Source organism: Ambystoma mexicanum, chromosome 7q, assembly GCF_040938575.1.
Source record: "Ambystoma mexicanum isolate Mex_15411 chromosome 7q, UKY_AmexF1_1, whole genome shotgun sequence".
Lineage (NCBI taxonomy): Eukaryota > Metazoa > Chordata > Amphibia > Caudata > Ambystomatidae > Ambystoma > Ambystoma mexicanum.
This window is the reverse complement of record NC_090941.1, coordinates 1,028,911,957-1,028,926,259: the sequence shown is the minus strand read 5'-3', so window position 1 is coordinate 1,028,926,259 and position 14,303 is coordinate 1,028,911,957. Positions and strand designations below refer to the sequence as shown.

At 45.8% G+C, this 14,303-nt stretch overlaps 1 protein-coding gene across 1 annotated transcript in view; it reads right to left on the bottom strand.

Annotated features, from left to right (window-relative positions):
• Positions 1-4,391: 4,391 nt before the first annotated feature.
• Positions 4,392-14,303, bottom strand: part of LOC138528107 (short transient receptor potential channel 2-like) — a 236,174-nt gene continuing 226,262 nt past the window's right edge. The window contains exon 13 of the mRNA XM_069639559.1: positions 4,392-7,417. Within this exon, the coding sequence (XP_069495660.1) occupies positions 7,053-7,417 (365 nt within the window). The 3' untranslated portion in view covers positions 4,392-7,052. The remainder of the gene's footprint in view (positions 7,418-14,303) is intronic.

Sequence of the window (14,303 nt, the reverse complement as noted above, 5' to 3'; positions counted from 1 at the left end):
GGGCCCGCGCGCTAGAGTGGCATCATTGCCCCGCCCCCCCCCAAGGTGGGGGATGCTGCCTCCACGCCACCTCCCCCACCCCCTCGACTCCCCTTCCCGCCGGGCCGCCTGAGGGAATCGTCACTAAGGGGGGCCCCCGCCGAGGGGCCCTCCGTTGTAGGGCGCGGGAGCCCGTCGTTGTTAGGGGCGTGTGATCCACTTACGTATTCCCAGGAACAGTGTGTCTTACTATACAGCAAGGGAGGGCCTGTCGAGTCGGGATGCAGCCAAGGGCAACATGTAATTGTTCATAGTCCCTTGAACTCGTTTCTGTACACTTCGAATTGCGAATCCATCAGTGCTCCACCCCCGGTCCTGTAGGAAGGGGGGTCCCAGCTCTGAGACAACTCACACACACCCCCTGTGCGCCGACCAATTGGATGCGCTGGACAGGGCCCGCACCTCTCTGTGGTCACGTGAACCACCTCCTCCCAGCCCACAGGTGCCTAGCAACGAGCACTAGGCGCTGGGTTTCGTTCACGACGCCATACACGCGCATGCAGGTTCGTTCACAGGAGCTGCCGAGGAAAGAGTGACTCGCAGCCCCTGCAGTCAGAGGAACATGCCAGCATACCTCTGTTGGCTGATTTCTTCTAGATTAACCTTTAGGTAAGCCTGCCCCCAGGCCCGGATAGCTTTGGCTCATACCAAAGTGTACCGCTCTCAAGGGAGTTGGTACACTAGTGGGCACACTATACGACACACTATACCTATTTGTGTCTCCCTGCAGGTACGCATCCAAATAGTTGGCAAGTCACAGGCACTCACACCAGCGAATCTAGGAGGTGAGAAGGAGGAACTCGTAAACCCCTAATCTTTAGGGGCAGCACCACAGGAACAGTATCGGGCAGCACCTGGTGGAGTTATCCCAGGTATCCATGGTAGGTTCGATATATTTACCTACACTCCTTGTCTTTTTGGAAAATGCTGGCCAAGGGATCTACTGGCTGTGCATGACAAAAATAGAGGGTACTTAACTAATTAGTATACCCCCTTTACCTCTGTACAGGCATGTAATTTTTGATGCAAGACCCAGCCTCTATATTTGGACGTGTTCTGTTTGTGCGTAGTGTTCGGGCCATTCGTTATTTGGCCGTGGCGGTGCTGCGGGCACTGACATGCAGCCCCAATCTTACGTTTCCATAGATTGGCCAGCCCCTCAAGGTAAGACATTTTTCTGCCTGAGTAGGGGTTTCTTCCTGTCTATATGCAAAACTTACCCAGAATTACAAGCATGCTTGTTCTGAATCATGGTTTCATGCATGCAGTATGGCACTATACTGTGAACAATAACTCAAGCTCTTTTCTCCCCCATAGGGTACTTTGACTCTGCCCTGATGAAGGTGGTAACATAAGTTTGTTCCTAAAACCACCGAAACACGGAATGCAGCAACGGGGGCTCCTCCGGACCCCGGGTTTGGCATACAACCAGCGGTCCACCTGGACTTAATAGAACCCCCAATACCTGGGAGCCTATCCATATATAGTTTGTATTCTACCCCCTGCACGCATAAACAATCATTCATCCAAGACGTCACGACGTATGTGTTGTTTTTTGTCCAAATCACACACTGAATAAGACAACCAGGATTTAATTTAGTCTAGGCCCGAGAAAAGGTACTCCACCTATTGAGCACAATTCTTAGGTTGCTAGTACCGTATTTCCGCAGCGCCCCTTCTTTTGTTGTTCATTAATTCTGGTGCCCAGCTGCCAGTTCTCAAAAGGGCACCCCAACTCCTATTTTTATCAAGACAATCATATAGTAAAACAAAGGTCACTTAATGTAGATCATACAGGGTAATACATAGTGCATAATGTACATAATATACATAGCATTTGATTCCAACCATGAATTGGTGCAAGCAAGAGTACAATGTGAGTGTTCAAGTCATACATGCAGAAATGGGGACAGGTATGGGCAGGCATGGTGCAGGAAGCTCATGTGTAGATAAGGTTAGTTCTTATTAAGTATCGAGGTGATAGCACATCTTCTGAATTTTTCGAATACTTGGATAGTTTTAAGGTCCTGTGGGAGTGTGTTGCATAGTTGGGCGGCTAGGACAGGGCAACTGGAGCCACCAGCTCTTTTGAGGCTGTATCTAAGTACCGAGAGGCAGGAAGAGTTAGAGGATCTCATGGTACGGGTGGAGGATCTCAAGGTGAATTTGTCGGTCAAGTAGGGTGGGGCTCTGTGGTTCAATGCTTTGTGGGTGATGTGTGGTGGTGTGGTTCAATGGTCGTGCTCCTTTTTCCAAGGCTTGTAGCCTCGGGATGCTATATGATAGTGGCCTCTAACTGCAATAGTTCATTACTCCCACGCCCTCCTCGTATTGACCTTCTCAATATTCGAAAAATGTGTCAATTTCTTGCAACCCTATGAAAACTCTAATCTACACCTTGGTGCTCAGCAAACTCGTTTACTGCTTTATGTTGGTCATCCTCTCTACTCATTCCTCTCTCTAGACAAAGTCCTCAACTTTGCTGTCTGCACTCTCTCCAATCTACCCAGTTTCTTCCCCACTTCTACCTACCGAAACCATGCTGGTTGGCTCACCATGCACAACCCCTTTCAAGCTCCTCCTCCTAGTCTACAAGGATATCAATGGTCTTGCTCCTCAGAACCTGGCTGACTGTATCTCTGTCTACTCACCATCTCGTTCCCTCTGCGCCTTCTCTGCACTCAACCTCACTTTCCCATGCCTCCTCTCACTTCCGCTCTTTCTTCCTACTCACCTCACTCCATTGAAACCCACTGCCCATCATAATCATTGCCATTTTGACTGTGGTTCTCTTCAGTGCTTGGCTCAAACTTCACCTATGGGCCAAAGAGAGAGATGCACCCATTCATTCTTCTATCTGACCCTACCGTTCTCGTCAGTGGCATGTAATAGAGTATTTTTGTATATTAGTACTCGTGTTTAGTTTTCAAAACATGCCCCACTAGCTTAATGCTACTTTTGTAAGTCACGTGTTTTTATTGTTTTGTTCCTAGCAGGGTTCGAAATTCAGGTTCGATGAGTAGGAGCTAAAGCCAGCTCTTGAGTGTCAGGTATCCCGCAGTAGGCGGGAGCTACCACTGGGGAACCGCGCACTACAAATCTAACTTCCACATGAGAAGCATGCTTTAACTTTTTGGCTATTATGTATCATCCATGTTTAAATGTGTACTAATTCTTCTTTAGTAACATTCTCAAACACTCAAAGTTAATGTCACAGATGCATGTTTGTACGGCACCAGTTCGACTGGGGAGCCAAACGTAGCTCATGGTAGCTGTTGGTTTCAAGGGCAGAAGCAGGAGCTAAGTATCTCCCAGCAATTTCGAACCCTGCCTAGTCTATTTTCCACTTTGTTCACACCCCTAATAATCATGCACACCCCATGTTCTCATCTTTGCACTAATGTACAAGGACCCTTCAGGGGAATGCTTATGTCATCTATAAAAGTGTTATTTGCAAAGTCATTTATGATCAAATTGACACCACTGTTCTTCAAATGAATACAAATATGAGATAATTCTGCAGAATCATAAGGTTATGGTAATGTAATGTATGAACAGATATCGTGGCCAATGCAGACGTGAAGCAGTTTAGGCTGGTAATGGCTAAGGACAGTAAGGGTTGAACCGATGCTGTCACTTCCTGCAAATGCAAGGTTATTGGGTGGGATATATGTTTTATCATCAGTTCCATCTGTGCACTAATTTGCTGATCAGGTTAAGTTAATGATGGAGAAGAATTTCTATTTGCCAATTATTGATGAGGTACTGGCTAACCTGGGATTGACTAACTCACATGTTTGCTGCTGCACATTTTATCTAGTAGTGAAAATGCTTCTGAAATCTACAGTCTCATTCTAGCACATAACCCCTTGAGGAATGCTATCTATCCAATGAAATACCCGACTCCCAGTTAGGGCTGTGCGATAGCCCAGGCGCCGGAAGAGTTTGTATCCCTAAACTCAAAATGGAATAATAACTTAACAACACCCTCTGCATTCTAATGTAACTACAGCATGCACTAGGAAAAAATGGGAACAACTTTGTAGATGGAGCGTCATGCTACTGTTAACTCTTATACTGCCATAGGAATTCCTGCTGCTGCGTCAGACTAATTTATCAATGAATTCCTTATTGATGTGTATGTAAGATCTTAGCATTTAAAATGTTAAGCAAATAGTGACAGCATTAAACTTGATTGTGAGCCCTCATTATAGGACTGAGGAGGACCTCATACTTGACCACCCTGTGGCATCAAAGACCACACCCATAGTATCAAGTGAGAGATTTCCAAAAAGTAATGTTTCATATTTCAATTATAATAAGCTAGCCAAAGTTATTGGTAAGAATTTTAATTTTCACAAAGAAATGTGCTGTCCAAATAGGTAATCAGTGAACTTGGTAACTTCCAACAAATCATTTTGAGTCCTGATGAAGCAACAGATGTGAAACACATATTAACAGTGGAGTAATTGTGCATATAATTATTTTATAATTAAAACGTTCCATAAGAAAACCTCAGGATATCTTTATAGTTTAAATAAAGTTATTTTTTTGGATATGTCAACCATCACTTTATATATACGGTACACTGTGAAAACTCAAGCTCAAAACAGTAGGTGGTGTTTGTCCACACTCCACAACTTCTAAAATATTCTCTCTTCAACCAGCCTCTTACCAGTCACATGTAATAAACGGCACACACTTTACCTATTCCGACTAAACAATCCATCAAATAATTTTAGGCCAATCATGCTGCCATTCAATTTGACAAATTGGCCCACCTCTCTATGAAGGGCCAACCGAAGGGCCAGAAGGTCCCAGAAGGTCCCATAAAGCCCTTTTATATACCGCAAAATAGTATCTCAGCACTGATCAATTTAAATCATTGCTCCAAATCCTCTAGCCTGCTACAGAAATTCATGCATAAACAGTGTGTCAGTTGTATACAAGGAATAATCATCAAACAGATCCAAAAAATAGAAAATCAAGCATTCCGACCCATGATATGGTTTATAGATGCCATGAATAAAGATACAGTCACCATATGAACTTCCTGAAGCATATTTCAGCCCTTTTATCTGCTGTCGTACCCGTTTACCATGTGAACAGTAACAAGAGAATATTACCCACGGCACTCCTAAAACACATGAAGGGATTCTCAGGACGGACAGAAAAATGTTTTCAGAGTGCATCTGAAACTGAAACTTTAGAGACCATCTACTCTCTGTACAAGACGGCAAACAATCCTTGACTGAGCTGTAGCCACAAAAAATCTCCAACCCAGGCAATGGAAGATTGACACTTTATACTGGTCTCTCTGGTAAAAAACATAGGAGTAAAGATTGCCTCATCTCACTCAGCATGACCCCAGGTTAAGGCGAGATGCAGCTTGGACCATGCTAAGCTTAGGGTGTTGGGAAAAGTCCACCCGTATATCCTGGCAAAATTGTGGAGCCTGGTAGTCTCTGCCTCCATCTCAGGGACTTTCGACTACTGCTAGCTATGTTGCTTGCCCAACCCAAGTTCTTAATACAACTTTTACTGTCAGCTTCCCTAAATTTGCCCACACCTCACCAATACTACAGAACCTTCACTGGCTTCCTGTTGCGGCTAGAATAAAATTCCAAACCCTGTACCTTGTTCACCAGGCCTATTAGGGCCCCAGAGCACTCTGCATTAAAAGCTCACTAAGTATGTTCCTTTGCCGAATCTTCTTACTACGAGCCAGCTACTCCTGTGTGTTCCTTGATTCTCTAGAACTACTATCGGGAGGCAATCATTTTTGGTTGCGGCTCCAGCTTTGTGGAACTCACTCCCCCTAGCCTTACATGCTACTGTTGACCATCTTGCCTTCCGGCAAGCGTTAACAACATATCTTTTTAGCTAAACACTTCTCTTGTTTTTCCTAGTGGTTTCCCTTTAGGCTAAGGACTCTCTAGCGCCAAGATACCCTCGGGTCAAAGCTGCGCTTAAGAAGTTCTGCTAACAACGTATCATAACTGTTAATGGAGCCCTCATGCTTGTCAAATGTGTAGTTTAAGAAAGCTGTCCTTAGAAGGTTACTCAAAATTAACCTTTGAGCCCTTAAATACCGCAGTTGCACTGGTGGTCAGCCCATGAGATCAGATCCCATCTTGAGAAACCTACAACGGCTCCACACAGGAGCCAGATGCGGCTTCAAACTCTTATGTGCTCGAATATGCCAAAAATATTCTCACTTAGAAAGTCAAACTATGACCCCAATTCTGCCCCTCCAACTCATATCTCAATGAATGTTACCCACCCATACGCTATACATTTCCCCCAAAAGGTAACACTTCCATATTTAACTGGTTCCGGTCCAAATTCCTTATCTAGTGTGCACAAGCAAAGTAAACTATATATGTTTCATTAATCACGCCCAGCAATGCGCCTTTCTGAGTTATGTGGACCGTCTGGTTCTGCAAGACGTGTGTACCCAAACCGGCCTAAAACAAAACAATGTAAATTAATATCATTATTATTGCATGGTAGAATGCAGAGAATTAATTAATTTCTACCACGGGCACCTAAATTGGCATGCCCTGTTTACCAGACTATCTGCCAGGGAAAATAAACAAGAGAGGGAACAAGCAAGCTGATGTGCCAACTAACTCTGGCTCCAATGTATATGGCATGACATGCATTTTTTAAGGAGATGTTTTCATTTCGAAGGCAACATCGTATCCTTGCTCACGTTCTAGTCTTCCTAGGGAGGGTTAGTATTAACCCATTGTTGCAAACCAGAGATGAGGTTTTGCAGTGCTTGAATCAACAGAACCCGAAGAAATCTTATAGGATGATTAATGAGTATTTTGAAAAGGCAATACCAAAAGGAAGAGGGCACAGCGGGGGCCCATTCCTTTTTTGCAGTGCTAGACTCCCTTTCTTGTGTACAACATCTGGCTACAGTGCAATTTCGTATTTGCCTAGCGATCCCTTGTTAGAAAAGGAACACTATATACTCAGCAGACCCATACATTTTATACTCATTCTCACTCCTCATTGCCTAGACTCAATTCGCCATTTTCTGTCTTTTCCAGCGGTGGCATCTCATTCTCGTTCTCCGTCACGAAGGATAGTTCATCTGGGTAAGGCGGGCACTCGTCCTCTGGCACGCTGGCCACCTCGCTGTCCTGGTGCACCGTTGCCTCGGCAGAACCTTTGCCAGACCCGAGGGATTCATCGTCATAGTTATGGAAACTGTTCCGGACTTTCATGATATAACGGCTCAGCACGCTCGCCCCGTCTTTGGGGTTCCCTTGCAGGCCGACATCAGAAACAGCGAGCCGCAGTTGCTTGACATCTGATTGCAGGCGAATGACGTTCTTATTGAGCTCTGTGATACGGTTTCCGAGATCTGTTGAGAAAGAACAATTGAAACCCATGAATGGGTAGAGCTGGCATTAGTGCTGAACAGAAACTTGCGCCCAACACCAATCCCTTTATCACTATGCTCTGACATTTTCATCCCCAACATCTGTTCAATTATCTATGCTTTGTTTTTCGCAAAGGTTTATTGAAAGGGGTGGGTTAAGGATCCATTAGCATTCTACTATATTTTGAAAGCATTACACATGTAGAAAAGGTAGTGGGCTGGAAAAATAAGATTGTTAAGTTCTCCATCATAGCCAACCACCCCCACGGGAAGTTTCAGGCAGGAATAGTCGGTGGACGGACAGTTTCGCTTTCATTTACTAATTAATATAATATGCCCCCATTAAGTATCTAGAAAGAGGGGATTCTCTGGACTAAGCAAGAAGGAAATAGCCTTTAGGATTTTATAAAGTGTGTAAGGACCAAACTTCTGTGAACTCTAGTTAGCGTCAATTTGTTATGTAGTTCTTGAAACTTGGGTCTAACTATTTTTAAGGGATGCAAATTCTGGGGCTGATAGGAGCGTTTTCGAATGGCATAAGTGATACGAAGCACAGGGAGATGATATTGTCTGCCCAATGTTTTCACAATTCTGTTGATGTGGTGATGCCAAGATTAGACCTCTGGTCTCCTAGTTCTACAGTGTCGTCTCTGCACAACAGCCTGTACATCAGTCTCCTGTCTAACACCATCCTATATTGTTTTCTAGCAAGGTTTAATGGTGTTCTAGATTTCAGTTGCAACAAGAAAATGAGGTGCAAACTGACAAAATGCAATACATTTGAAAGTGCAGTGTCATTATTTGATGATGCAAGCATGCAGTTTTGTAGACTGAAATCCTGGACAATCACCATTACCCATTACCCATTGCTGATACCTCAATTTTGATTACAAAGCCTAAAAAGAACAGGGGCAATGGTGGTGGGGAAGAGGGACATCATCCCCATTTAGGCATGGATAAATTTTCGGGTGATTCAGAATTTTGGTTAAAGGGGATGGTAGCCAGGTATGTGTTTCCTATGTACTGACCTGTGGAGGAGGGCAGGCAAGCACAGGATACAATGGTGCTGCCCCATGGTGAACGGTCAGGCCTGCAAAGGGCAGTCTGATGTGTTTCTCGTAATATGTAGAGCCCTGTTGTGGACAGCAGATTCCTGCAGGGCAGCTCTGTTCTTTATTAATTATTGTACAAAGAATGCCTGCCCTATGGTATGTTCATAGTAATAGTATATGCACACATCAAACAAATGATAGCATTTACTCTTCAGTATACAGTTTTAAAAAGTAACGATGCATGGCCCTGCTTGATTCAGTTCTCCTGTCGGGGTGGTCAAAGAGGGTCCTTGCATTTATGAGGAATTGATGTTGTGAGCACCATATTGATGACCGGGGGTGCGGCAAACTGAGCGTGGTTTACTTTTTGTTGGACCGATACAATATTAGCTTGCACGCACACAGAAAGATAACGTATCAAATCTACCAAATATAAAAAAATACATGTACCTTTAAACAAATACATGAGAAATGTGTGAATTTCAATATAAATGCCCTTTTTACAATGAATCAGAACATAGTGGTTAGGGCTCTCTTGCAAAATGCCCTATGACTTCTAAACAGAATTCAGACACAAGAGGCAGGTAATCTCAACCTTTGTGATCAGCCTCTGCAGAAATAGCCTTGAGTTTATGGTTGGATAAGTCTTGTAGATAGTAGATATAATCTCCTGATGTTTGAAAGCGTGACCAAAAGAGTTTTGTTGTTTATTCTGGTCAGTAGTAAAACACGGGATAAGCTAAATGCCTAAAGCTATTTAGGAGTTTCAATTGTATGATAAGTGGGAGCCTTGTAGATTGGATATGTTACAAGGGAACACATGTTATCTTGGCTATTTGTTCGGTTAAGTGTTTTTCCAGGTCATCAGAGGTTGTATGTAGCCGCATAACTTAGAAGGTCTTTTAAAGGTGCCAGAAGTCTGTAGAATGGAGATGGCTATCTATAGTTCAAGGGAAATAATGGTTAAGCAGACCTTTCTGTAGTTGTTAAAATAAGTCAGCAAGACCATATGCAATCATACTTAAAGTTAAAGGCTTTAGGCCAGTTATTGCTAGAAATGAAATATCTTTTCAATACTAATTTTTAAACCATGCACCAACGTCAGGACCTACTACAACCAATCCCAAGTAGAGGAGTGCTTTAACATATGACCTGAAGATAATAATGAAGATAAGCCTGACCAATGAAAATGGAAGAATTGAGGAAAGAAGGGATTTATTTGAAGAGGTTTTGTCCAATCATATTTGGTGGGTGGAGAGTAATACGTGTATCTGGGAGTGTTTTAAATGGCTGCAAAACTTATATAAACTTATAAAGATGTTCCTTTTGTATTAAGGAATGGGCCATTGAGTAGAATCACTTTCAAAGTTACTCCAAAACGGCCACCACCACCTCGTGGGGTGAGAACAACTCCCTGTGAGCCTCCTGCTGCCTGCTGATTGGGCAGCCTTGCCTTCATCCAATTGGAGGCACCAGGAGGTGGCAATCCGGCCCACTCCACCAAGGCCCTCCCAGTAAGGCTCCTGTCTGTCCTTCGACTCCAGCATCTAAGGATGGCAAGCGAGAAAAACAAGCTACATTGGGCTGGGAGTTCCCAGCAAGCACCCTAGGAAGCTGCAGGTGCAGCGTTCCACCCCCCCCTTCCCCGGTTAGTCCGGATGGGCTATTGTGAAGCTGCTTTTCCAAAAATGTGTAAAATACCAAAATTGCACGGCGAGCGCTCAGACACTTGCTTCTTTCTGTGCTTAATTCAAGTGCAGCACTGACACCTTATTTCACATAGTTTTTCGGATCCAAATGCAAAGATGTTCCTTTTGCATTAAGGAATGGGCCATTGAGTAGAATTACTTTCAAAGTTAATCAAAAATGGCCGCTGCCACCTCAAGGAGTGAGAACAACTCCCTGTGAGTCTCCTGCTGCCCGCTGATTGGGCAGCCTTGCCTTCATCATCCAGTTGGAGGCATAAGCCAGCCCACTCCACCAAGGCCCTCCCACTAAGGCTCCTGTCTGTGCCTCTCCAGGGCTAGTAGGGCCCCCAACATTACACCCCCTCCACAAACTATGCTGCAGCCTGCTGTGCACATACTGCTCGCCCAAAAACCTAGGCCCCAGCAGCCCTACAAACTGTTGAACCATTAATAAGTGATGCTGAACTATTAATTTGCCTCCTCCGCTAGCACACTGATCAAATCTGTGCCTGTCTCACTCTGCCAATCATCATCACCTACTCTCTCTCTCTCTCTGCTTTCTGTTATTTGAAAATCGATTTTAGCTGTGTGTATTTTACATCCTGCACCCTCATTTCACTGCATTTGTGCCTTTTTCACTGAAAACTGATTTTAGCTGTATTTTACACCCTGCAACCTAATTTCACTGCATTTGTGCTTTTGCTCTGAAAATCGATTTCAGCTGTGAGCATTTTACAATCTGCACCCTAATTCCACTGCATTTGTGCCCTTTCTATTCTGCGCTCAAATTTGCATTGCTTTTTGTTCTCCCCCTGTTACTGCTAGGTCACCTGTGAGATCAAGCAGAACAGTGCAGTGCAGTCTCCCCTCTCCTTTCAACTTCCCTCCACCACCCCAATGGCATACACTATCTCTCCCATTTTCTCTAATTGCCACTCATTCTCCAACCCCCACTCTCTCACTAAGTCTGGAATGAAAAATCACAAAAAAGACATTGGAGGTCATTACAACCCCGGCGTTAAGGGTTAACGACGGCGTTAACCCTTAACGCCGGATTCCCACTTTAACGCCTGCTTTTGGCAGGCGTTAAAGTCCATGGCGCTAACCCGCCATGGTGCTAATTACGCCGCCGTAATTTACGGCGGCGTAATTAGCGCCTTCCCCACTCCCATTATGCCCTATGGGGCAAAAATGGGAATGGGGAAGGGAAAATGGGAAATGGGGATTTACCGCCCCACTCACCTTGGAATGGGGCGGTAAATCCGCCATCATAACATAGTTTACACCATGGTGGTAAAGTTGGTGCACTTAGCACCAAGGTTGTAATGACCTCCATTATGCGTACAAACCCTGGCCTTCCCATCACAGACACCTATGTCAGCGCAACCTCCAGAGAGGTTTCACAGATATCCTTTTCTCTGTCCCCTCTCCAGATCTATGGACTCTTCATCTCTAGTCTCTCCCCTTTCACGTCCTCTCCCATTAACGGTAACACTAATTGGGAAGTCCTCCTGGCTGGCTCCTCATCCTCACGTTGCATCGTTAATGTCTACCACACTGGCACCATCCTGGTTCAGGGTCCTCAACCCAACCTCCTCCTCTTTGACTGGATCCAGCCTTCCCTCATTAACTTCCTTCCTTCTGCTGTCTCTCGCCCACCACTCTCACCATCCCTCCCCCTCTGACCGGAGTACCACAATCCTGTAGAAAATCTTCAAAGGCAGAGACCTCCTCCACCTGGCGACTCTTAATGCCCACTCAGCCAACAAACACTCTGTTGACATCTGCCTCCTTCTTGAAGACACTGACCTCGACATTCTCGCTCTCATCGAGACTTGGTTCAATGACAGCTCAGTCACTGCTTTTGACTCCCTCCTCCTTGATGGCTTCAAGATCATTTCCAAGCCTCGACCTCACTTTTCTGGCAGTGGGGGTTGCCTTAATCTATCCTGAGTGGGTCCCTTCTTCGATCGTACCCACCCAACTCTATTCTTTCTTTGAGAGCCTGGTTTTCAAGTTGGTCATCTCTCTCTCCTCCACTCTGACAATTCCTACCATCCACCAGCCTCCAGGCGCTACCATCCTGTTCCTCTCTGAATGGGCTGATTTCTACTCCTCCTTACTTTCAACCACCTACAACCTCCCCCTCTTGGGTGACTTCAGTATCCAATTGGACACCCCTGCCTCAGCATCCACTCTTTTCATTGACCTCTGCGCCTCTCTTTCCCTCTCAATCCTTCTCTCTGGTCCAACCCACTCAGCTGGACACACCCTGGACGCCATCATCCGTTCACCCCTCTCTCTTGGTCAGGTCATTCTCTCCTCTCCTCCCACCTGGGTCCCTTTGGCCCTCCTACCGCACCCTCAAAAGCCCTACCAACCTCATTCTCAAACATCTGTCTGATGAAACGAGTGTCAGGTGCTGCCTTTGCTTCTTCCTTCAGCTCCCTTACCCCATACCTCAGACTCTATCACTGACTGTGCTCTCAGCCGCCTTCACTCAGCCATCACCAATACTCTTGACATCCTTGCCCCCATCATGAGGATCCGCCTGAAACCCGCCTCTAAGCGTGACACCTGGTATGACTCTGAACTTGCAGCCCTGAAATCAAAGTGCAGAGCAGCGGAACGGAAGTGGCAAATCTCAGGTTCACCCTCTGGCAAACTGGCCTGCCGCCTGCTCCAAAGGCAATACAGACTCTCTATCCGTGCCAAGAAAAGGGCCCACATTCAGGCACGGGTATCTGGTGCATCCAATAACAAGGCTGAACCTTTCAAAATCTGCAGGGAGCTAGCCAACCCTTCTGCAGTCTCCTCTTCGACTCTTCCTTCCCAGGCCCTCTGCAATGCACTAGCCACACACTTTGCCACCAAAACTCAGGACATGCTGAACACCCTTGTTACTCACCTGCCAATCCCATCACACACCCCCCAGCCTCCCTTGGCCACTCACCCTCCTCCTTCCGCCTTCTCCTCCTTCACCCCTGTCAAACCTGAAGAAGTTACCAGAGTTGTCCGCTCTATGAATGCTTCTTCAAAATAGGTTCCCCCTGCTCATTCAGAATCTTCAAAGACAACATTGGATCTCTTGCTGCTGGTTCTTTCCCCTCCTCCCTCAAGCACTCCCTTGTGTGCCCACTCCTGAAAAAACCTTCAGCAGACCGTACCTGTCCATCCAACTACCGTCCTATTTCAATCACCCCGTTCCTGGGGAAACCGCTTGAGAAGCTGGCCTTGCCCCAACTCAACTTGCAAACTGAACTTGTCGGTGGTTCCCCCGATCATCAGTCTGGATTCTGAGCATTCAGAGGCATGAAAACCGCTCTTCTGAACACCCATGAAGAACTGCTTGCATCACTGGACTCCAACTCCCCAGCTGTCCCCATCCTACTTGATCTCTCCTCTGCCTTTGACATTGTCAACCATTCCATCCTCATATAAAGGCTCCGCAATATCCTTGGTATCGCTGAACGGGCACTGGAAGGGCTGACCTCTTTCCTAACTGACCTCTCTTCCCAAGTCATCTTGGGCACCTTCTCCTCTCCTACTTCCTTCTCCACCGGGGACCTATCCTTTCTCCCTGGCTCTTTAACATCTACCTTGCTCAGCTTGCACTCCTCATCTCTCCCTCCCACAACTTTCAGTGTTATGCAGACGGCACTGAACTCTTTTTCAGACTTCCTGCAGACTTACTCGCACCTTCCTTCATCCTTCATCCCTGACTGCCTATCTGCCATCCAGGCCTGGTGCACTTCCAACGATCTCTGCCTGAATGCCAGCAAAACTGAGATCCTTCCGATCGGGACAAATGCTCCCTCCTTCTTCCCTTCTCTCTGGCCTCCCACCTTGGGCTCTCCCCCTGATCCTTCTTCTGTAGCCAGAAACCTTGGAGTCATCTTTGACTCCTCTCTCTCCTTCTTCCCACTTTAAACTCTCTCAAAGGAATTCTCCATTGTCTCACTTTCCCCCAGAAGCTCAATGTTTCCTGAGCCCTGGTTCTCTCTAGGCTTGACTATTGCAACAGCCTCCTCCTCAATCTACCTTTGTCCACTCTGCAACCCCTTCAATCAATCCAGAATAGAGAAGCAAGACTTATCCTTGGCCTTAAGCCCAGGGACCACACCTCCC